General features: G+C 53.2%; 2 protein-coding genes and 1 non-coding gene across 4 annotated transcripts in view; 1 reads left to right on the top strand and 2 right to left on the bottom strand.

Moving 5' to 3' along the window:
• The window catches only part of TBC1D2B (TBC1 domain family member 2B), an 89,474-nt gene extending 70,455 nt beyond the window's left edge, over positions 1 to 19,019 (top strand). Inside the window, exons 9-13 of one of the 2 annotated variants that reach the window (XM_068990918.1) lie at positions 1,514 to 2,008; positions 4,498 to 4,615; positions 10,240 to 10,425; positions 12,288 to 12,409; positions 15,910 to 19,019. In XM_068990918.1, the coding sequence (XP_068847019.1) occupies positions 1,514 to 2,008; positions 4,498 to 4,615; positions 10,240 to 10,425; positions 12,288 to 12,409; positions 15,910 to 16,105 (1,117 nt within the window). In that variant the 3' untranslated portion in view covers positions 16,106 to 19,019. The remainder of the gene's footprint in view (positions 1 to 1,513; positions 2,009 to 4,497; positions 4,616 to 10,239; positions 10,426 to 12,287; positions 12,410 to 15,909) is intronic. The other variant, XM_068990919.1, reaches the window with a different exon arrangement.
• Positions 11,889 to 11,960, bottom strand: TRNAS-CGA (transfer RNA serine (anticodon CGA)). Its single transcript has one exon. It is a non-coding gene; the product is annotated as a tRNA-Ser (tRNA).
• A 1,759-nt stretch (positions 19,020 to 20,778) lies between the features above and the next one.
• ADAMTS7 (ADAM metallopeptidase with thrombospondin type 1 motif 7) overlaps positions 20,779 to 22,100 on the bottom strand; it is a 56,993-nt gene continuing 55,671 nt past the window's right edge. The window contains exon 24 of the mRNA XM_068990967.1: positions 20,779 to 21,070. Within this exon, the coding sequence (XP_068847068.1) occupies positions 20,919 to 21,070 (152 nt within the window). The 3' untranslated portion in view covers positions 20,779 to 20,918. The remainder of the gene's footprint in view (positions 21,071 to 22,100) is intronic.

Below are 22,100 nucleotides of genomic sequence, written 5' to 3'. Positions count from 1 at the left end.
TTTCTGATATATTTTAAAGCAAGTACCAGACATGTCATTTCCGCTTTCAGCACTTCAATATGTACCTGTAATTTAAGATACTTTTTAATATGCGAATCCTACCATATTCATACCTTTTTGTGACTTATTTCTTTCAACATTGTTTTCTGAAATTGTACAGATGGATTTATGTAGCTCCTGAGCAATTTTTTATCTGCCTTACACAGCTTCATTGTATATCACTTTTTTATTCCTTCGTCTCATGGTAGACACTTAGAGTAGCTCCATTTTTCCTTTTTACAAACTGTGATGCAGTAGGCATCGTGGTTTGTGTATCTGTGTGTCCGTGTGCTGGCGTGAGAGTTTCTCCAGTGTTGGATATGCTTATCTTCCCCTGTGCTGGATCCGATTTTCAGCGTGCTCCTACAGGGTTACAGACTCGGCAGCAGTGTGTGAAAGGCCTCCTTCTGGTTTCCCGTGCCTGCCGTCACCATCATTGTTTTACATTGCTCAGTTTGTGATACATATTATTGTCTAACGGTTCTGTAGGTCAGCAGTCGAGCATGGTCTTGCTGGATGGAATCAGGGTATCAGCAGAGCTGCATTCCTTCCTGAAGGTTCGAGGAGACAGTTTGTGTCCTTGCTCACTCAAGCTGTTGGGAGGATACAGTTCCTTCTGGTTGTGGGGCTAGGTCTCTGTCTCCTTGCTGGTCATCAAGTGTGGCCATTTCCAGCTCCTCGAGGCCACCTGTTTTCCTTGGCTGTGGCCGCCTTCTTCCACCTCCATAGCCAGCAACCGTGGGTCCGAGCCCTCTCCCACGCCACGCCCCCCTGCCTCTGTCCATTGCCGCACCTCTCTGGTCCACTCTCCTGCCTTCCTCTTCCACCTGCAGGGCTCCTGTGATTTCTGTGGTCCCACCTGGGACACCCAGGATAACCTCCCTGTCTTAAGTGCCATAGCTAATTCCACACACGGTATACCTCTTGCCACATAATGTGACATATTCACAGATTCCAGGGACATCTTTGGGGGCCATTATTCTGCCTAGCACAGCCTTAATTCTTTTTCATGCCTAGTATCTTACTAATGTAATATTTTCTCCTTTGTCTTTTTACTTTTTATAACGGTATTTTTTGAGCGTAAGTGTTATGCATGTGTATATGTATGCTACATAAACATACATGCTCATGTATTAATATATTAATGTAGCCAAATCTATCAGCCTTGTGTTTGCAGTCTTGCTTGTATTTTCTGTGCTTTTTACATTGAGCGCTTCAACCATCTAGAACTGAATTTCTTTTTTTTCTGATGTAGTATCCAGAAGGGATCTAAAGCAGTTTTTTCTATACAGATAGCCAGTTATTCTCACCCTGTTTATTGAGAAGTTAATTTTTTTCTCACTGAATTGAAATGCCTGATCATATATCACAGTGCCATTTACGTATGAGTAGATTTCTAGGTTCTTTTCATGTTTCATTGACCTTTTTGCCAGATTGCATCATTTAACTTTTCGTTTTGTTTTTTTCTCAACAGTGAATATGACATTTATGGGTTTAAGACTGTCCCAGAGGATGATGAGGAAGAGAAGTTGGTTGCCAAAGTCCGGGCATTGGACCTGAAGACCCTCTACCTCACAGAAAACCAGGAGGTCTCCACTGGGGTCAAGTGGGAAAACTACTTTGCAAGCACAGTGAACAGGGAGATGACGTGTTCCCCAGAATTAAAGAACCTGGTCCGTGCGGGCATCCCACACGAGCACCGTTCCAAGGTGTGGAAGTGGTGTGTGGACCGTCACATCAAGAAGTTCAAGGACAGCACTCAGCCCGGTTACTTCCAGACTTTGCTTCAGAAGGCGCTGGAGAAACAGAACCCGGCCTCCAAGCAGATCGAGCTGGACCTGCTGCGGACTCTGCCCAACAACAAGCATTACTCGTGCCCCACCTCGGAAGGCATACAGAAGCTGCGCAACGTCCTGCTTGCCTTCTCCTGGCGGAATCCAGACATCGGCTATTGCCAGGGTCTCAACAGGTGGGTCCCCAGCCCACGGAGGGCTCCTCTTTGTTCTTAAGATAACTTGTAGCTCCACAGACTGCCTGATAGCCCCCTTCCCTTCCCGGTGAGCCAAGAAAAGCCAGTCTTTAAAGGGAAAGAAGTATTAATAGCTGCAGTAAGGTAATTTTAATTATGCCCCATCCCCAATTCTAGAATAATTGAGAGAAACAAGCATGCTTTCGAGAAGCCTTAAGAACAGTAAACTGTTTGAAACAGCCGGGTTTCTCATTTAGATTTCCTTGCTGCTGTCCTCACACTCAGGTTTTGATCTGCGGTTTGTGTTCATTCATTTAAAATGCGTGATGTGACAAGGACACTCCCTGTTTATACAGGATCTTCATCAGTCATGAGGTTGCCCCAAATAATTTTGCAGCTGGTCAAAACCTAGCCCTTAAAGAGCCCAAACATGTTTTATTTTGGCCTAGAATCTTCTGCAGGTCTGGCATGCTTCCCTGCTTCTATAGGCAAAGGACACTGAAAAGCCTCTCACCTTCTCTGAACCATCCAGGCTCCTCATTCCGAACTGAGCTGCACTGGCATGAGGCCACGGGAGGCACTGAGGTCTGTTCTCTGAGAAGCTGCTCCTGTCATTGGACTTTGAGCGCTAGTGGCTGCTTTTTGCCTCTGTCTGTCTCTTACTTAGCTGGTGCACTCCTGCTGCTTCTACTTGCTGCTGGTAGTAGAGTCCATTTATATCCCTCCCAAAGTAGAGAATCCACTAGATTATCGTGGATTATGTTCGTATTATGTTCACAGAATGAAGAAGCTCCATGTGTGATCTCTAGCAGTTCTCCTGTAAGTCAAGTGCATGCATTGTGTTTTGAGTGCTGACATTTATTCTAGCAGCTCTTGGGCCTTTTTTAATCCTCATCCATGCAGGATACCGACCTCTGGGTACAGACTGTCTTTTGCATTTGAAATGAGAGCGTTGCAGGAAGAAGAGCTTTTAAGCTGGAATGTTAGGTGCTTAAAACCTGAAACCAGTGGTTTCCAGGAAGTCATTGTCTCTGTGGTGGTCAAGCTAGGGTCCCCTCTCTGTGCCCTGAAAGTAAGAGGGACTTTGACTGCTCCTCAATGGTCCCCTTAAAAAAAAAAAAAAGGCTGTAAATAAGACATTGCCTAACAAAGCAGCCTTGTTTTGCTTAAATGGACAGTTCACACTGCATACTCAGTCTAAAACTTCCTGAAAGCTAAAACTTTGTGAAACTTAAGGGATCTTGGTGAGGACTTGCGCATGCCTGTTAGGAGTGCAATAGCACCCCATTTATCTGACACTGGTATAGAATCAGCTCTTCCCACATTAGGATACCTTCCAGCTTTAATTTAGACTTTCTCTGCACCATCACCATTGGGACCTCTAAACTTTAACCATTTTACTTCATTTTTTTTCCATCCACATTATTTTGTACATACATTCTGAGAACCCAGAACTTGAGCAGAAAGACCTCTAGCCTTTTCTCAGTGATTCTCGCCTATCATCGTGGACATCAGTTAGCTTAAAGTGATGTCTTCGAAGGCTCTGCGGATCTCTCTGCCCCTTCTTGTGGCGTCCTCGGGTGCTGACCTCATCCTGTTTCTCCCTCCTTAGCCGTCTCTACTTGTTGTAACCTTTCTACTCGCCATCCCATTCATGCTGACTCAAGGCGTCCCCTTTCCAGTTTTTTTTTTTAACCTCTTAATTTGAGATTTCATTATAATATTATCCAAGGAAGAAAACAAAAATAAATTCTAAGAAATGACTTCGGTCTTTCCCATAAGTGATGCACAAGCAGAAGTTCTCGGGTGTGTAGAGAGGGGCTTTTCCATTGCCGTTTCCTTCCCTTCCTTCTGTCCCGAATGCCTGCTCAGAGCCAGACCTGATGAAGTTACTGGGTGAGTAACCTCTCGGTGGTGACAGTGTCAAATATAGCCGGACCCAGGTTTCCATTGTGAGTGACCGAACAGCTGACACACACAGCCCCCTTTCCCGCCCCACGTGCATGCCGTGGATGCAGTGTTTTGAGAAAGCCCCCATGATGGTTCATTTGCGTGAAGCCCCATTTCAAGTAGATTGGTATCAAGAAAGTTGTTTTTAAACCATCGTATGTTCTTTCTCTTTTATATTCACCCCTCAATATTTTGTGCGTAAAAGGATTCGTTGGAACTTAAAAAACTCAAAGAATTAGCTGCATTAGCAAAATCTTATCATGAAAAACATTTTTAAAAATGAGGCCGACATCATTGGGAAATAATTTCATCATCTTTAAACAAAAACCAAACGAAAGGGAAGGTGGATGTAGCTTTGCTTTTCAAACTAGGAGATGCTTCCCTTGCCACAAAATACTTAAGTTAGTGTTATTTCTTGGAGAATAGAAGTCGCTTTGGTGTGTGAGAGCACATAATGCTATGCAGACCTCTGTGAAGGTGGGCTGTGCTGCCTGGGTCTGGGCCAGGGGGCTGGTGCTCACCTTGTTCTCTGCTTGTAGGTTGGTGGCCGTGGCCCTCCTGTACCTGGAACAAGAAGACGCCTTCTGGTGTCTAGTCACCATAGTGGAAGTTTTCATGCCTCGAGACTATTACACAAAGACTCTTTTAGGATCCCAGGTACTCTAAAAATATTGTGCTTCAGTCAGCAACTTGTAGAATTAGAGCTGAAATGTGACCTGAATTAAGCGTTGATCGGGGAGGCTCCGTGGGCATGACAAGGTACACACGGAGGCCGCCCCCTCTGCCCGCCCCCGCCTCCCCCAGCCTGGGCTGGGCTGCTCACAAGCCAGTGAGTGCCCCGTCGGGCTCGCTTGGTGCCCTGGAAGCCAGCAGACCTGCTCTGTGGTCACTGCAAAAGCACTGCCTCCCCTGGACTCTGCCTGGCTGGCTAAGCCACAGTTCAGGGGTGCCTGGGGAGCCTGGGTATGTTAGCTGTGGTTCTCCAAGAGGCCAAGGCCGAGGCAGAAGCAGATGTGCCAGAGACTACTGAGGGGAAAACCCATGAAGGATCAAGGGGAGGGACTGGGGCAGGCAGGAGAACCCCCAGACCAGCGAAAGGAGGGGGGTTTGGGTGGTGGGGAAGGCCCCAGCCTGCTGTGCAGTTCTCAGAAAGTTTTGGTCAGGCCAGTGTGGAGTCCTCGAGCCAAGGTCACCTGTTAAAGTGCACACGAGACCCACCCGCAGCCGTGCCCCTGCCCTGCTCACTCACGGGCCGGAAGCAGCAGGGACGACACGGCTCCTGTGAACAATGTCGTGATGGATCCAGAGGGACAGTGCTGGGGCCATGCACAGCCCGCAGCAGGAGGTCTGAACAGCACAGTTCCTGCCCACCGCTCCTGGAGTCTGAAGCCAGGGGCCGGTAGGATGATGTGGACTGGGAGGGCCAGGGGTTCTGGTCCCACTTGTGACATCCCACCTCAGGACCAGACCCTTGGCCCTTGCAGCCCAGGGCATCTCCTCCCGTGCTGGACTGGGGCTTCTGCTGTTGTTGGCTTCTGGATGGACTTTCCCTGCTCCCCAACTGGCAGCCCTCCTCCTCCTGTGTCTGACCTGTGTCCATTCCTCCTCCCCGAGAGCTCTGCATCTCCTGACCACGGCCAGGCCTGTGTCCGTGGGCTGCCGCATCCTTGCCTCCAGGCTTGTGCCGGTAGTTGGTCTGCCTGCTCACGGCTGCTCCGTGCCCTTCCCTGCACTTCTCTGTTCCCTACAGCCGGGTCTGCAGGCCCGGGCCATCTCCCAGCCCCTGCGTGCCCAGCAGAGGCACGTGGGAGCCTGGAGGAGGGCAGGGAGCTGAGGGCCCTTCTCCCCTCTCTGTCTTGGGCACTTCCTGCCAGTGACTCTGTCTCCTCCGTGGCACCAGCTCCTGTGTGTGCCACCGGGGGCCCCCGTGCTTCACCCTAGGGGTGGCTTCCTGCCCTGGCCTCTGGTCCGCCTCACCATCGACTGTTTGGCTTCTCGGCCTCTCTGTCACCAGTGTGACCACTGCCCGGGAAAACCCCTGTTGTAGATGTTTCGTGAGGTTTCTGTTGGCCTGGGAGGTCCCTGTGTTTTACTTTCTATTTGCATTTCTGTCTTTGGAGGGATCCCCCTTGTTGCCTTCTGTTAGCACCTGTACTGCCCTCTTACCCATAGACCCCAGGCTGGGAATTGGGTCAGCCCACACTCCCCCTTCCTGTCCGTCTGTGCCCCTGGAGTTGCTGTTTCTGATCACTGCCACCCGCCAGATGGCTCAGATCAGTTCCCTTGTCCTCTCACCACTGTTAGGTCACCGTCCCCTCTCCTGCATCATTGCAGGTGCTCTTCTCCTCCCTTCCTGCCTTTACCCACCCATCCTTCCATCCGCCTCACTCACAGATTCAGCCACGACCTCCCTGCACTGGGTCCAGGCCTCTCCCAACCTTCCTCAGACTGTTTACCATCTGAGCCACCAGGGAAGCCCAATAGATGCTCACTGAAGTTAGGTAATACAGAAATGCATATTAAGAGGGAAATGGAAAGTCACCTGTTACCCTACCAACTTGAGAACCACAGTTAGCATTTTGATGTATTTCCTTTTGACTTTTCCCCAATACATTGAAGTATCCAGATTGAGAGCTGATTATCCTGGCTGGTTCACATTCACGTGATAGCCTGAGCATTTTCTCATAATGTTATCTAGTTTTCAGTGTCATATTTGGTAATATTCCATCAGTTGATTGGACATGAGGTGTTGAACCATTTTTCTGTAACGGATGTTGTGTAAGGCCACTCTTCAGATGGGGATAGCCTTGTGTGTGTGGTCAGCCCCAGTGCCGTGCCTTGCAGCTCACCATCAGCTGCCTCCTGCCAGAGCTGTGCGCTGAACCCCTTCACACTGCACTGTGGTCCAGACACTCAGCAGCTTCTCCATCTGTCCCCTCGGCTGAGTGTACATTGTACGCCAGGACCTCACTAGACTCTGGGGACACAGAGATGAATATAGTCATTCCACATCCTCTTGAGCTCAGAGAGCTGAACAGAGGCCTGAGCAGGCGTCCCCTGGCAGCCTTCCCCACACCAGCCCTCCGCCAAGCCCCAGGCAGCCTCAAGAACAGGGCACCATCTGCCACCTACCTGGCAGGAAAGGCGTGTGCCTGGGTCTTCTCCCATTTCAAGGCCAGCTGACTGGTCCCTTCCTCTCAGGCACTTTCAGCCCATTCCTTCTAGGCAGAGGCATCACATCACCATCACTTGGCCCAATAGTCAGCTGTTGTCTTCCTTGGCTGTTTACAGCCTCTAAAGGCAGAGTGCGTGCATGCTAATGGCGCTGGTGGTAAAGAACCCACCTGCCAATGCAAGAGATGTAAGAGACGCAGGTGTGACCCCTGGGTCAGGAAGCTCCCCTGGAGGGGGCACTGCAACCCACTCCGTATTCTTGCCTGGAGAATCCCAAGGACAGAGGAGCCTGGCGGGCTACAGTCCATGGGGTCACAGAGTCAGACACAGCTGAGCGACTTAGTTTGCATGCAGAGGCAGCACCTGCTCCTGTTGTTTCTCGTCGCCAGCGCTGGCCAGCGCCAAGTGTGAGGTGCGTGCACATGGGTGGTGGCTGTTCATATGCTGAGGGGTGGAATAGTACCAGCAGAAGCACCAGCACTAGTGAGTGATGCTGACCTTCCCTGTGGGAGGGTCTGGGCTTCCACAGAAACTGACCCAAGAGGAAGGATGCCCAGGTATGGCTTGCCGTGGCTCTCGCGCATGCTCCCGTAAGATGTTTTGACAACTTGCCTTTCAGTAGCTGGTCCACCTGTCAGAATCTTACAGCAGTGGAGAATAGATAGAGGTGAGGAGGTGAGAGGGTGATACTTTTTGCATACCATGAGATGGTTTTATAACTTCTTATGTGTTTTTGTTTAAGTCTTCTAAGAAAAATTAATTATGATTTATTTCAGCTAATTTAGGTCTTTGAAATTTTGTCTCTTCTAGCCAGAAAGCAAACTGGACAAAAATGTATGTTTCCAACCATGATTCCTGCATTTTATCCTTTGTGCACCCTAAGGTGACTTTACAATGCTTTAGAATCATTTCTGTAAAAAATAATGTTTTATAAGTTACTTTGCCTTTTAAATTTTTACATTTCAACCAGTGATACTTAACCTGTGTAACATTCTTTAAAAAAAAAAATTTCTTTTTTTTACTATTATGACTTCTATATTTAAAAAGAAAAAAAAAAACCTTCCCATAAGGGTAAACAATTGAGTTTTTCAAAGTTTTAGATTCTCCTTAAAAAAGGATATTTTAAAATGTCATTTCAACATTTATCTAGATTGTTGCTAGTTGTTTTAGCATCTCAGTCATCCCAAGAATTCACACACCTTCTACCGTAGCTTGACTGATAATGCGGGTGAAAGCCTAGCAGGCTTTCCGGGATCCGTTCCTGGGAGCAGGCTTGCTGCAGGGTGTCTTCCTGTCTCCTGGGCGTTGCTGGACTGCTCTCCCAGGCAGTCGCTCCAGTTCCCTCTCCCATCTCAGTGTGCCGCTCAGGGCACGCTGACGAGGCCGACGTTTCCTGCGCGGCTGCGCTGCTCCTGGGTAGCCTGGTTGTGGCCCGCTGTGCACGGCGGCTCGCTCTCTTGCGTGGGGCTCTTTCTTCTTTGATGCTTCGCTGCTCGCTGGAAGAGTGGTGACCTCACTGGACCCAGGCCCTGGAGCCTCGGCCCGGGTCTCTGTTGAGCTGCAGTTGTCCTGCTCGAGATCCCCCGCGGGCATCAGTATGTCTCAGTCTCCCGGCCCTCATTCCTGTGATCCGGCCTCACGGATCCTCTGCCCTCTCCACGCCCCTCTGGAGGCCTGTGTGTTCCGAGCACCCCTCCTCCTCATCTCTGATGGCAGAGGGTCTGCATGGTTTGCAGACGTTGCCTCCATGTGGTTCCGATCTAGATGCTCCTCTCCCCCTACCACCTCTCCTTGGCTCAGATTTTCATCCCCTCTGCTCTGGGTGCAGGGGCCTCCATGGGTCTCCCCTTTAGCTCGGCCCCTGTTGCAGGTGGAGAGACAGACCTAAAGCACACATCCAGCCCCATCGCTCTCCTGCCCAAAGCCTCTTGATGCTTCTTCCTTCATTGCCTGCTGCAGTTTTCAAACATGAGTAATCAGTATAGGGGTTCGGCAGTAGCGTTTTTCATCACATTAAGTTGAAGAGACTAGAATTGAGGCATCAAAGTGTGTCCTACTGTGTGAAGTTAAGTAATGCTTGTGAAAGATTTGTTTCTGTTCAGTGCAGGCTGGGCGATGTTGATGTATGTTTTCTTGTGAGTCACAGACAAAGGCTGGAAAAGCCCCTGGCCTGTAGATGAAGTCTGACCCTCAGGGGCATGGTGCCTCTGCCAGGCCGGGCTGCCTCCCTCACACCACTCTGCCCATAGTCCTGTGCTCCCCACTGTGGGGCTGATCTCCCAAGACTTGGCTGGGACCTGAAGGGGCTCCGTAATGCTCTGCAAACACATCTTTACCAAGCCTGCCACGGCTGGTATAACAGTCTATACGTCCCCTTCCTCACTCATCTTTTAGCTCCTAGAGGTCAGGGCTGAACCCGATTCAAGCCTCAGCCCAGCACTGGCCCCTGCTTGACACAGAGCATAAAGAGATAGCAGCCACCTATGTTGATAGGTATTTACCTGAGTCTCTTATAGTCTTCACAGAAGCCCTGGGAGAAAGAGACCTACTATTTTCCAGATGAGAAACAGAGCTCTCCAGAACAGTGTGCCAAAGGCCACCCTGGAGTCAATAGTAGAGCTGAGAGCCAAGCTCAGGTGCTGCTGACTCGAGTCCTGGCTCCCTCACTGCCCTACCCAGCTAGTAAATTCTTGGTGAATGGATGTGGTGATGCCACACTTCCTCTTGGGCCAGGGACTCAGGTTTGTGGCCCTGTGTAGCCGCACCCTCTGTACTTGCATACAGATTAGCAAGGCTGACTGCTCCACCGGCTCTGCAACAGGTGTTTTCATGGGGCATTTTGAGTGTACGAGTGGCTTCAGGCCATCACACCCAGCCCCCTGCCCTGGAGAAAGGATGACAGTCAGCGGGCGCTTGGTGAGCGCCCTCTGTGTGCAGTCAGCTGCTTCTGGGGCACAGAGCCCTCCGCTCTGGGGTGAGCCTTCCACACATTTGGAATGGCTGCGCCGCTGTGCGTTGTGATGGGCCTGCAGCCCACCAGGGCCCTGGATGACCCACTCTGTGCTATGGCAGCCCCCATACACTTCTCTCCTTTGCTCCCTCTCCAGGTGGACCAGCGGGTGTTCAGAGACCTCATGAGCGAGAAGCTGCCTCGACTGCATGCCCACTTTGAACAGTACAAAGTCGACTACACCCTAATTACATTCAACTGGTTCCTGGTGGTGTTTGTGGATAGCGTCGTCAGCGACATTCTCTTTAAAATATGGGACTCTTTCCTGTATGAGGGACCAAAGGTGGGTCTGCTCCCTGGATGATTCCATGGGCAGTGGCAGAGGCAGCAGAGTGGTTGGCTTAGCTGGGACATGCGACGGTTACCAAGGGGCAGAGTGATCCAGCACTGGGGGCCACCGGAGGGGTTGCAGGAGACTGCAGTCAGTTGCTTGTTCATCAGAAACGAGTCTGTGCCAAACCCTGTGCCAGGCACAGGGGCTTCGATGGTTTGCAATCTGAGCCTCAGCCTCTGTCAAACAGCTGGCAGTATTATCCCATTGTATGGATGAGGAGGTAGAGGCCCAGAGTGAGCAGATGATCAGGGCAGACTCAGGGGTCCAGTTTCAGAGCCCTCCTGCTCACAGGCCTCCCACCCAGTCTGTGTATGCTTTAAAAAAAAAAATCAGTTTGTGAACAACTAATGCATGTTAAACTCAACTCGTATAACTCAGATTGTGCAGCAGAAGGGAGATTCCCAGTCTCCTAACTGTTTTCTCAATGTGCTGTATCTCTTTTTCAGGGTATTTGATATATATCTAAAACATGATTTTTCAACTTATTATTTATTGGAGATAGTTCCGTATCAGGGTATATAGATCTGGCTTTTTTTTTTTTTTTTAACTCTGCATAGTATCCCCTTCTCCAGATAAACCAGAAATTTATCAAATAGTCTCTTGATAATGGACATTCACCTTGTTTCCAGTCTCCTGCTGTTTCAGACTGCGCTACAGTGACTCTGTCTCACCGTCTCTCTATAGGTACAAGTGCATCCATAGGGTTAGTTCTGGAAGGGGATGTGCTGGGTCCAGGGTAAATACAGAATCAAAAGACCCTGTAGTTTTCATCGAGAATGCCAAAATTGCCTGCAGAAGGGCCTTGCCAATTTCTGCTCCCACCAGCAAAGTTTGAGTGTGTATATTAATCCCATACTGTGTCCAGCATAGTACATCATCACCTTTTAAATTCAGTCAGTATTAAGAGTTCTCAACCAGGGCTTAAACAGTGTTTCCCACTGGGCCACAGGTAGGGATGCTAAGAGAAGGATCACTATTTAAACTCTGTAAGTATTGTTTTCTGAATAAGAGAAAATTCACATTGTTGCAGACCAGCCAGCACCCTTAGATGTGGGTGAGGTAATTTGTTCCAGAGCTGCTAGAACTTGCAGGAGCACCCAGAGTCCATTTCTCTGGCCTCAACACAGTGACCCAGAGTCAAATCAGAAAAAAAAAATTTTTTTTTAAATTTTCTTTCCCCATAGTCAGAAGTCAGTAATTCAGATCCTAATTTTAGTAGGTAAAATAAAAACTACCTCTGGAGGCGGAGCTTTCTAAGAGTTTGAGAATCAGAGTGAAAGTGAAAGTGAAGTCACTCAGTCATGTCCGACTCTTTGTGACCCTGTGGATTGTAGCCTACCAAGCTCCTCTGTCCATGGGATTCTCCAGGCAACAGTACTAGAGTGGGTTGCCATTTCCTTCTCCAGGGGATCTTCCCGACCCAGGGATCGAACCTGGGTTTCCTGCATTCGAGGCAGATGCTTTAACCTCTGAGCCACCAGGGAAGCCCTGAGAATCAGAGGACCCTGGTTTTGATTAATTCAACATGTATGCCTAGTCCTGTATAGCTTATGGACTAGAACTGTGAGCTGAATATGGAGGAGTCCACAAAGATTCTACTCCTTAAGAAAATTCTTGGTTTGGGCTGAAGTGTTGCTGCACGCCACCAGAGAGTTGAAAGCGGTTTTCTGTTGAGAAAGGCACCTGAGGTCGTGTCTGCCCCAGGGCCCCCGTGCAGGCCATGCTCCCAGGGCCCCGGCAGGTCTCCCACCCTGGAGCTAGCGCCTGGAGCTTGGTGCTTCTCTCCTCACAGATTCCCTGTCCTTCTGCAGGTTATCTTCCGCTTTGCCCTGGCACTTTTTAAATACAAGGAAGAGGAGATCCTGAAACTTCAGGATTCAATGTCCATATTCAAGTACCTCCGTTACTTCACACGCACTATCCTGGATGCTAGGTGAGTCCTCGGGGGACCCCCAGACATCCGGGAGAGCAGGGCCCTTGAGCTTTTATCCTTGATCCAATGCACATCAATCCTAGCAACCAAAGCACATCCATCCTTGTCTCACGAGCACTTACTGAGTATCTGCCACGTAGCAGGCCCTCTGCTAGGCACAGAGGGTGGTGGGTGAGAAGCAGGTCCTGTCCTCGGAGAGCTCGTGAGGCTGTTCCAGCAGGGTTTTCTCAGAGTTGTGGTGAAGGGAACCCAGGTAACTGGGCTTGGTTGGGGCAGGGCCTGGGCCCGCTGGGCAGAGGGCACCCAGGACCTATGTGCAGGGCGTGACGGCACAGCATGTTTAGGGAGCTGCCCCAGAGGCTCGGCCAGGGTGGGGCTGGCACGGCAGGATCGAGGCCAGGCCTGAGCAGAGTGGGGTGGTTAAGGCCTTTGTAGACTCTGCCCAGGAGGCTGCTTCATCCTGAGTGTTGGGAAGTCCCTGCAGGTTGGACATGAGCAAGGCATATCTGGTTGGAGCAGGACTGGCTGCAGGAGGCCCAGGCTCCAGGTGAGAGAAGTGGTAGCCTGGAGCGAGGTGCCCCCAGAGGCAGAGCAGAGTGGGCAGCTTGAAAGGAGTGGAGAGGGAATTTGAACTTGGAAGGGCCCTGGCTTTCTGGCCTGGGCAGCGAGTGGTCAGACATCCCCGTCGCTCCACAAACATAGGGGGCCTGCCTGGGCCACCCTCGTGGTCCCCTGAACCACAGTTCACAGCTGCTGCTGGCCCTGGCAGCCCAGGTGTGTTCGCCAGAGGGTTTCTGTGGACCTGCTGTTGGTTAGGCAAGTGGGGTGCACGTCCTGTGAACCACTGAGTCCCCGTTAATGCTCACTGCACTGAGGTGCTGGGAGCCACCTTCCCTATATGGGGGTGGATCCCTGTAGCAGACTCGTGGCCTCATGGAAACCACAGGAGTCCTTTCACTGACAAACATTTGGAGCGTATTAATGTTCTTCCAGCTCTGTTGACTGCCACCCATAAGAAGAACGTTTTCTCTCACAACCTGGGACGCATGTACTGAAGAGTCTGCTACTGGAACAGGAGAGTTTGTTGAAATAGTCCCAATGCTCGATACAGACCTGTGCTGTGCCCTCTGCTATTTTCTAATCACACTTGTCTCCACATTTAAAATGCTCGTCATGACTCACTAGACTGACTCTGACCCACTGATGGGTGACCACCTCCTTGACAAACACCAGTTGCCCCTCCTGATGCTCACAACAAGAGAAGGCGGCTTCTCTTCTCGGCCAGTGTCATGAGAAGTGGTTGGGCAGCATCAGCCAGGAGGAGCTGCAGGGCACCAGCACTGAGGGGTCCTGGGACAGGGGCTGGGTGGAGCCAGAGAGAGGGGCCTGAGGGCCATTCTCCCCTGTGGTTCTCTTGAGTGAGGCAAGGGGACCAGGGAGGTAGATGTTGGGAGAAGATACTGGCTGGGGCCATGCCTGGCATCCTTACATGTCACCACTACTGTTAGGATCTTTCGCTTGGGAAGTGGGTTTTCAGAATTTTTTCAGGCTTATTGCCGTATCAACAATAGGATATCCGAGAACGCCTGTCCTGGGGTGCACCTTGGGAGTATTCGTTAATCCCACATCCGGTCAAGACAACGAGAATGGTGTGAGGTGAACTTCACTCCGAGAGCTAATGCCTGTGGAGGGCATCCTGCTCCAGCCCGGGACAGTTTGGTGTGGGTTGTGGGTGATGCCCTGCAGGGTGGCAGAGACACAGGCGGAACGGGGCCATGGTCTGTCGTGTGTGCTCCTGCAGCGCCACCTGGTGAGTGACTGCAGGAAGTCAAGGTCCCCTGGACCCAGAGTCCTGGCTGCCGCAGGACCACCGCGGGGGTGTTGCAGGACTGCAGATGCCTGCAGTGGTGGGGCCCCACCTCTGTAGTAGGGCCCCAGTGCTCAATAAGCTCCCCAGATCAGTGGTTCCAAGGAACAGCAACTGTGCAGTACACTGGTTCCACAGAGGAGGAGGCAGGGAATTCCCAGTCAGATGTGGTCAGGAGAGGTGGGTAAAACAAAATTAGACCAGTCTCTGAGTCAGGACTCTTGGGGACCTCTCACGTGCAAAGTATCGTCTTCTGAACTTAGCTGACACAGGGCATTTCTCACCTCTCGATTAGACCTTCCAGGCCCCAGGCAGAATGGGGTGTGGTTTCCATGCTGCCGCAGGCTGCGTTAATGGGCAGCAGTGACGGCCTGGTGGAGGCACCGGACAGTATCAGTCTAATTTGGTTTTTCTGTAGCAAGGAAGGGCCTGGACACCTCGATGCCAGGTATATGGAACCCATGACTGACAGCTGTCAGAGGAAAGGGGCTGGCCCTGCAGGTCTGGTTCCCCGTTCCCGGCCAGCGTCTTGTCTCACCGAGAGCCGCACTGAGCTGTGGCTGTGCTCAGGCCAATCCTGCTCACTGGCTCTGGAACACGCTCTGGGGAGCTCAGCTCTGAGAGCCAGGCTTTCTGACCCTTTACCTTCTGGCAGGAGCGTCATCTGGCTTGGTGTGAGGCATGTCTAAGAAGTGGGTGTTCAGAGGGGGGGATGCTAAGGGCGTGTGTCTTCTTACCTGTGTACACCTTATAGTAAAATGGCCCACGTGACTGAGGAGTAGCAGGAGTAAACGGGGAGGAAGCTGGGGGAAGTCCAGTGACATTTCTGTTTCATCACAGCCTCTCCTAGGGTCTGTAAGAGTGTCAGGCCTTTGGTCCCTGCTGCTGGGGCCTGCAGGAGCGGGGCAGGGGCTGAGGGCTGGAGGAACCGGCTCTGTGACAACTGCAGAGACGTGGCATGGTTGGTGTCAGAGGTCCATAGCCAGGCCTTGGGCACATTCTAGTTCCATTTTTACTAAACTGCTGGCCAGTGGTAAGGGGCAAAACCCATGATTTTTAAATGTTTACTGTGGTGGGTGCCTAGACCTGGGCATAGTATGAAACATATGAACTGCACACTTCTCCGTACGCTTCATCTTAATACCTGTCACACCACTGACTTGGCCTGACAGTTGTCCCCAGGTTCACTGGGGCATCTGTGCGTTGGTTCACCCCGTCAGTCGATCCAGCTGCGCTTTCCTGAGGGCGCCCCACACCAGGCCTCATGCCGGTTCTGAGGACGCAGAGGCCCACCACCGCTGAGCAAGTCCTGATGGCCCCCGGTGGCGACTCGAGTAAACCCATGTGGGAGGTGGCACTGCTGTCACCTCAGTGTACAGATGAGGAATGGGGGCTGAAAAGGGAGCTTCCCATGTTCCATGTCATGCAGGGAGTGTGTGGTGGAACTGGTTCCAGGCCGTCATCTGGGGTGTGCCCTGCGGCCTCTGTGTGCGTACTGGCCTCCGAATGACACACCCACGTCAGGCCCTCTGCACGGTGTCTGGGGTCCGTCTCCCCATGCCCCTGGGCACCCAGGCCAGGCTGAGCTATCGCCTGACCCCCCCGATGCTCTGTCTCTGCTGTGTTCCACTAGGAAGCTGATCGGGATCTCCTTTGGGGACCTGAACCCATTCCCCCTGCGGCAGATCCGGAACCGGCGGGCCTACCACTTGGAGAAGGTCCGGCTGGAGCTGACGGAGCTGGAGGCCATCCGGGAGGACTTCCTGCGCGAACGGGACACCAGCCCGGACAAAGGCGAGCTGGTCAGTGACGAGGAAGAGGACACCTGAGTGCTGCCCCACACCCCTGCCCAGGACGCTGCTCTCCTTGCAACCAAAGTGTGCCAAAGGGTGAAGTGCAGAGACGCCTGCGCTCGTTCCACATCCAGAATGTAACATCCGGGGTCTCTGGAAGTCTGCTGGGCAGACGTCCAAAGCCACACTGCACTTTCTCGTTTCCGCTCGGGTCTCCTCTGTTTACAGCCGTCTGCATGCCACGGCAGATGCTGCTCCTGTCCCATCATGCTTTCCGCCTGATTGGTACCTCACCGGGCTTAGAGCTAGCTAGTTTCAAGAGCCTGTTTACAGTATCTGTCAGCTGTGTTGATGTCTCTGCCCTTAGGAAACCTTCCATGGGCCGTCTGCCCTGTGGTCGCTCCTGTACATAGTGGGTGCTCGTAGGCACTGTTTTGAACGGTAGCCATGGAGGACGCCCACCACGCCTCACACACTCCTGGGCCAGGGTCTGACTGCTTTGGGTGACATAAGGCTCGTGTGAAAGAAGGGATTTTCTTAGGAAAGCAAGCACATCCCTTGTTCAGAAATGGCCTATGGAAAGCCCACAGACCTCATGCTGATGGCTTCAAGGAGCTGGCCCTGCCCCACTTCTGGAATAGCTTCTGCCCTTTAACACACAGCCTTTCAGACAGTAACTCCCAACCTGCTGATGGAAGGCCTGGCTCTCCAGACACCCCACACTCGCTCCTCTGCCTACATCACTCCAGATGGATCTGTGCAGAAGCTTTCTTTCCATCTGAGAGTTGACCCTGGGCTCATTCTACACGTGTGGATGGGATTCTAAGGAAACCGCGGATCATCGTCCTACAGAGCAGGCCCACCCCTGGGCTGGCCTTGGTGGAGGGGATGCAGGGAGCTGTTCCGGGAGTGCTTTCAGGGTGGCGGTGCAGCTGCAGAGTGATTGCTGTCAGGCAGCTGGAAGCCGTGGCTTCCTTGGGAACAGCCAGTGTGCTGGGCTGGGGTGGTGGGAGGCCAGCTGCCAGGGCTTGAGGTGCCTTCGCTTGAGGTCAGAACTTTGGTGAGCCCTCCCAGGGGCGTCCCGTCCCCACTGCCACGTTGAGAAATCCTGTACTCAGCAGCCGTCCTCCCCTGTGGGGTCACTACCATCCCCAGTGTGTCAGGCTGCCCAGGCAGTTCTGGGATACTTCGAGCAGGACCTTTCTGAAGGCCCGGAAAGAGGCTCTGTGCAAGGAAGATTAGTTTTGCATCATCATTCTGTGGACCATCCCTGATGTACTGATGTGAGGCTGTTTTCCTGGACAGTATTAGTCAAATAGGAAAGAAAAAGTTTTTAGTGGATTTTTTTTTTTTTTTCACTACCTGGAAAAAATTGGAAATGACCCCTGCTGGACATTTAACACACTCAGATTGTTGAAGCACTGTAACTTGAAGAAGTGCTTTTTTTTCATGAGCATAGTTTTTCCTTTCTGGCTGTCAGGGTTCTAGCAGTCTCGTAGCCTGGACAGTGTTTCAGCAGATTAGACCAAGTTCCATTTTTCTGGCTTTGGTTGGTTTGATTTTTCACTGTGTCCAGGGAGCTGGCCTCCATATATAGGTATCAAAATGTATGTTGTTATTGTTTTGGTCTTCAGGAGTTGAGGCCAGACGTCTCCGGGAAGTCGTCTTGTGAGTGGGTTCACTCTGAGGCGAGGCTGCAGCCTCGCTCTGCACAGACCCCCACAGGACCACTGGGGCTGGTGGAGACCGCCTCCCGCCTCTGCCGCCAGCCTAGGGGCCGGCAGCCTCTGGGGATGTCAGGAGGAATGGGGCTGGACAGCGCCAGCTTCCTTGAGATTTTAGTTTCCCCTAAGTTGATTTCCCCTGGAACTGTCACATCCTGGGGACTAACATGCTGACTTCAGCAATAGGCTTGTTTTGTCCTCCCTGCCTTGAAAAGACTTATCTTACAAGCACCTGAATTGGGCCCGGGCACCTGCCGTGTGTGGCTGAAGCCCCTGGTGTCGGCCGTTCCCCGAGCGGTCAGTGGGGTGTTAGTATTTCCAGGCTGTCACCGTCAGTGGCCAGGCAGTGGGTGTGGGAGAGCAGAGAGAGGGCATGGAGGGAATGGGCCAGGAACACTTGCTTGGAAGTTCTCCTTTCTGGAATAAAGCACTAGGTGTGCAGAGGTGGGAGAGGCATTGCCTGACCCGATTCCAGACTGGGGACAGGATGGGGCCAACTCCTTCTCCACAACTCTAGGGGCTGTCCCCACTACTTCGAGCCAGTGCTTCCCTTCTTGTGCTGCGGAGGAAAGAGTAGCTCCGTATCCTCCCCTTCTGACAGGTGCTGCCTCCATCCCAGCCTGGGGCGGGGCAGCCTTCAGCCAGCTTCCCAGACGCGCACACCACGGCCAGGGGAGCCACCCTTATCACACCAGGTGGGAACTGCCAGCTTTCATGTTGGTGAGTTCTTTTTTTATGGGTTGAACATTTGTTTATATTTTTGTATATTTTCACTACAGTTTATATTTTTATAGGCTGTTTTTATCAAGGTTTTCTAGATTGTGTACATCTGTTTTGTATAACATGGTCTCTCGTGTGTATGTAAACCTGAGCCTCCAGAGCCACTGTTCATGTCTGTACCCTCTCTGACCTCCAGTCTTGACCGTCACTGACTTCCCCTGTGTACACGTGGGCCCACTTCTTACCCCAGGTAGCCTTGGGGCTACTTGCAGTCATGCTGACAGCTGTCCCACACCAGCCAGGACTGTTGATTGCTGGGAACGGCTCTGGCTTCTATGTTATATCGATATAGGAAGTACTCTAGGCAAATAGCCAGTCCGCTGTTGTTAACTAAACGTTTGTATTACTGCACAAATCCCTACTCCTCACTTTGCACGCCGTTGCCTTCCTGCCTGTGTTCTGGGAGGCTGGATGCCAGCCGTGGAGGACTCGGGGTATTGCCAAGTGACTCTTTTCCTTCCATGTCCCAGCAGCTTCTGTGCTTATCTTCCAGTTAAATTTTGGAATGTCCTACTAAAAGGCAAAATAAACTAATTTGTATAACATTCTGACTTGAAATGCAGTTACATTCACTTGTGAAGGGACTCAGCCCCAAAGGCTTGAAAGGTGGGGCAGGGCTTAAGTGGGGTTGCGGGGTGGGAGGATGGCTCTCGACCTCCCACTGTGTATTTTTGCATCCCTGCCTTTGGTTTGCTGTGAGCAGGTGGGACAGAATGCCTTCAGCCCTGGAAGGCCCTGAAGCCATGGCCAAGCTGCAGTTGAGGGCTGGGCGCACAGGGTGGGTCAGGGGTCAGGAGCCAGGAGCCGGAGTTCCCTGTGTCCAGAGCAGCCACTAAACCATCGGACGGCAGGCACCCCTCCTTCCACCAGCGGTGACGTGCCCTGCCTGAGTCACGGGTTGTTTGCCTCCCTAGGCTGACAGCTCAGGCCCAGCTGCCGCTGGGGACGCCACTCCCTCACCCCCCATCATCGGAAAAACACACGAGAATGATTAAGACCAAATATCTTGCCACAGTGTGACGGCGTGAGGGAGCTCCAGTACAGATCCCCAGACAGAGCAGGCGAGGAGCTGGGGAGTTTGCCTCCTCCCGAGACCCGGATTCAGCGAGGCTTGGTGCTCCTGGGGTCACAGAGCACAACAGCAGTGGCCCAGCCAGGACTGGGACCAGCGCTAGCCCCTGCTCCCCATCCCTTGTAAGGGCGTGCCGTAGTGGAAGGCCCTGGGAAGCCATTCCTCAGAGCAGGGGTCCCCGGGGCCACAGAACAGAATGAGTGGAGAAGGGGGACAAGCCCCTTCCAGAAGCAGCACTCGTGAGCAGACTATAAAACGGTCAAGCCCAAGGTTCACGGCCAGAGGTGAGGGCCGGAGCCTATTCAGGTCACTCCCTGGCCTTCAGCCTCTGCACCCCTCACCAGGGCCCAGGACACACTTGAAAACACCTCGTGCCCATCTGCTCCCTGTGTATTCACCACAGTCTGGCTCCGTGGAACGAGGTGTGGCAGGCAGGGAGGGGCTGGTGTGGCAGCTGCTGGGTGGCAGGACCGCGTGTCAACAGAGCAAGAGCCAGCACCTGGGACTGCCAGTGAGGAAGGAGCCAGCCCAGCCCCGTCCCTGAGCACGGAGAAGATGAAAGAAAGGGCCAACAACGGTGGGTCTGACCTGTCTGCTCCTCCCCCCACTCCTGGTACAGACGGACTTGACAGGTGAAGCCGGGGCCAGGGATGTGTCCATGGGGTTCACTCCAGGGGTAGACCCTGCTGGTGACAAGATGGCCCTTGCTTCTTAAGGGGGTGTGGCTCAATCCCTGTGAAATGCAGGGGTCTGGAAAGGGCAGGGTCGGGGGCTGAGCAGGGGCCATGAAGTAAGGGTTGGGACCAGCACCCCCTGGGCCTCTGCCAGGCTGTACCTGTGCCCAAAAAACCTCCCCACCACCTGTTACCAGCACACACCTCCTCTAGAAGCCTGCATCTGCTTTGACTCCCTCGAGCCTTCCTGTCCCCACGGGCCCCTCTCTCCCTGCAGACCTCCCAGAGGAGCGGACTGAAAAGATGCTCTCTAACCGTGGCAAGGAGGAGCTCCCCCACGCCCAGAGGAAGCCAAGCTGCACTTGGAAACAGTAGATGCCTGTTTATTACGACAATAATAATAATAAATGTTATTCAAACTGTTAGAATAAAAAAATACCTTTTCTGAGAGGGAGGGGTCCCCAGCCTGCCACTGGTGGGATCCCCGGTTAGCACCATTAGGGCATGAGGGGCGGGGCTCCGCCACAGCCCATGCTGGGCGCTGAGGTCCGTGCGTCAGTCTGTCTGTGCGTCCTGGCCGCTGGGGGCCGGGGCGCAGGTCAGCGGCGGGCGACCCTCTGGTGGCCGCGGGAGGGGACACCGGGCGGGGGACAGGAGCGGCAGCACTGGGCGCGGACGGTGGGCAGCTGGCAGCGGCCCAGCAGGCGCAGCGTCTCACAGAAACCGAAGGACAGGCGATCGCGCTCGCAGCCTAGGGGGAGCAGAGGGCGGGTCAGGACCGACAGGCTGGGCACCCCGAACACCCCCCTGCCCGCGCCAGAGGGGAGGAGCTTCTCTGAGATTTTACCTCGGCCATCTCCCTGTCCCCCAAAGACCGTAAGGAGACCTGCAGCTACCCCCAAAGCGTCAGCCTGCTGTTTCTGGAAGGTCTCCCCTCGACCTGAGGAGTAGATCTCCAGCTGCTCCCTGTCCCTCCTGCCCTTGGCCTGGACCCACACCCTAGGACTGGGGAACTGGGCCTGCTGGGCTCGGGTGTCCAGAGGAAGACCCTGAGACCCCAGCCCTGACTCCTCAGGGGCTTGTGAGAAGCCAAGGAGCGTGCCACCCGTTCTGTCTCTGTGGACCCTAAGTGACCCCAAGGGCCTGGCACACAACTGAAGTCCCAGGGGCCTCCTGCCAGCCTACAGTGGCCTCTGCCTCCCACCCCTACCCTCTAGCCAAAGGCACCTGTCCTGCCAGACCTCCCTGCCCCCTGGGCTGTACCCAGCCTCAGCCTCCAGGTCGCACACCGGCAGAGTCCCGTCAGCCAGGCCAGTCACTGAGGCCCCAGGAGAGGAGGTGTGACCTGGGCCGTCAGCCCATCAGCAGGGCCCAGACCTCCTGAGGAGGGACAGATGGAGGCCGCCTGTCCGAGGCTGAGGTTTGGCCGGCCCTCCTGCCCCATGCTTATCAGAGCTATTTTGGGAAGTGGCTTGCTTCCAGCCTCCTGGCCTCGCTCCCGCTGCCGGTGACAGCCTCCAGCTGCCGCCCGGCCCTGCTCACTTCAGCAGACATCCCGTGGGAGGAGAAGCAAGAAGGCAACTGGCAGCCCTGGTCCTGGGACATCCCCGGGGCCCAGCTGAGGGCACGAGGCGGCAGGCCGGATCCCCCACCCCGGCTCTGGGCAGCGGCTCTAACCTATACATCCGCCAACCTGCATCCTGTTCCCACTGTTGAGACCTCAGGCAAGTTTCTGAACTTCTCAGGGGGCCCTAGTCCCCTCCGCTGCCAGTAATCCCCAC

This window comes from Capricornis sumatraensis, chromosome 19 (genome assembly GCF_032405125.1).
Source record: "Capricornis sumatraensis isolate serow.1 chromosome 19, serow.2, whole genome shotgun sequence".
In the NCBI taxonomy this organism is placed as follows: domain Eukaryota; kingdom Metazoa; phylum Chordata; class Mammalia; order Artiodactyla; family Bovidae; genus Capricornis; species Capricornis sumatraensis.
The sequence above is the reverse complement of the archived record's forward strand: the minus strand, read 5'-3'. Positions and strand labels throughout refer to the sequence as shown.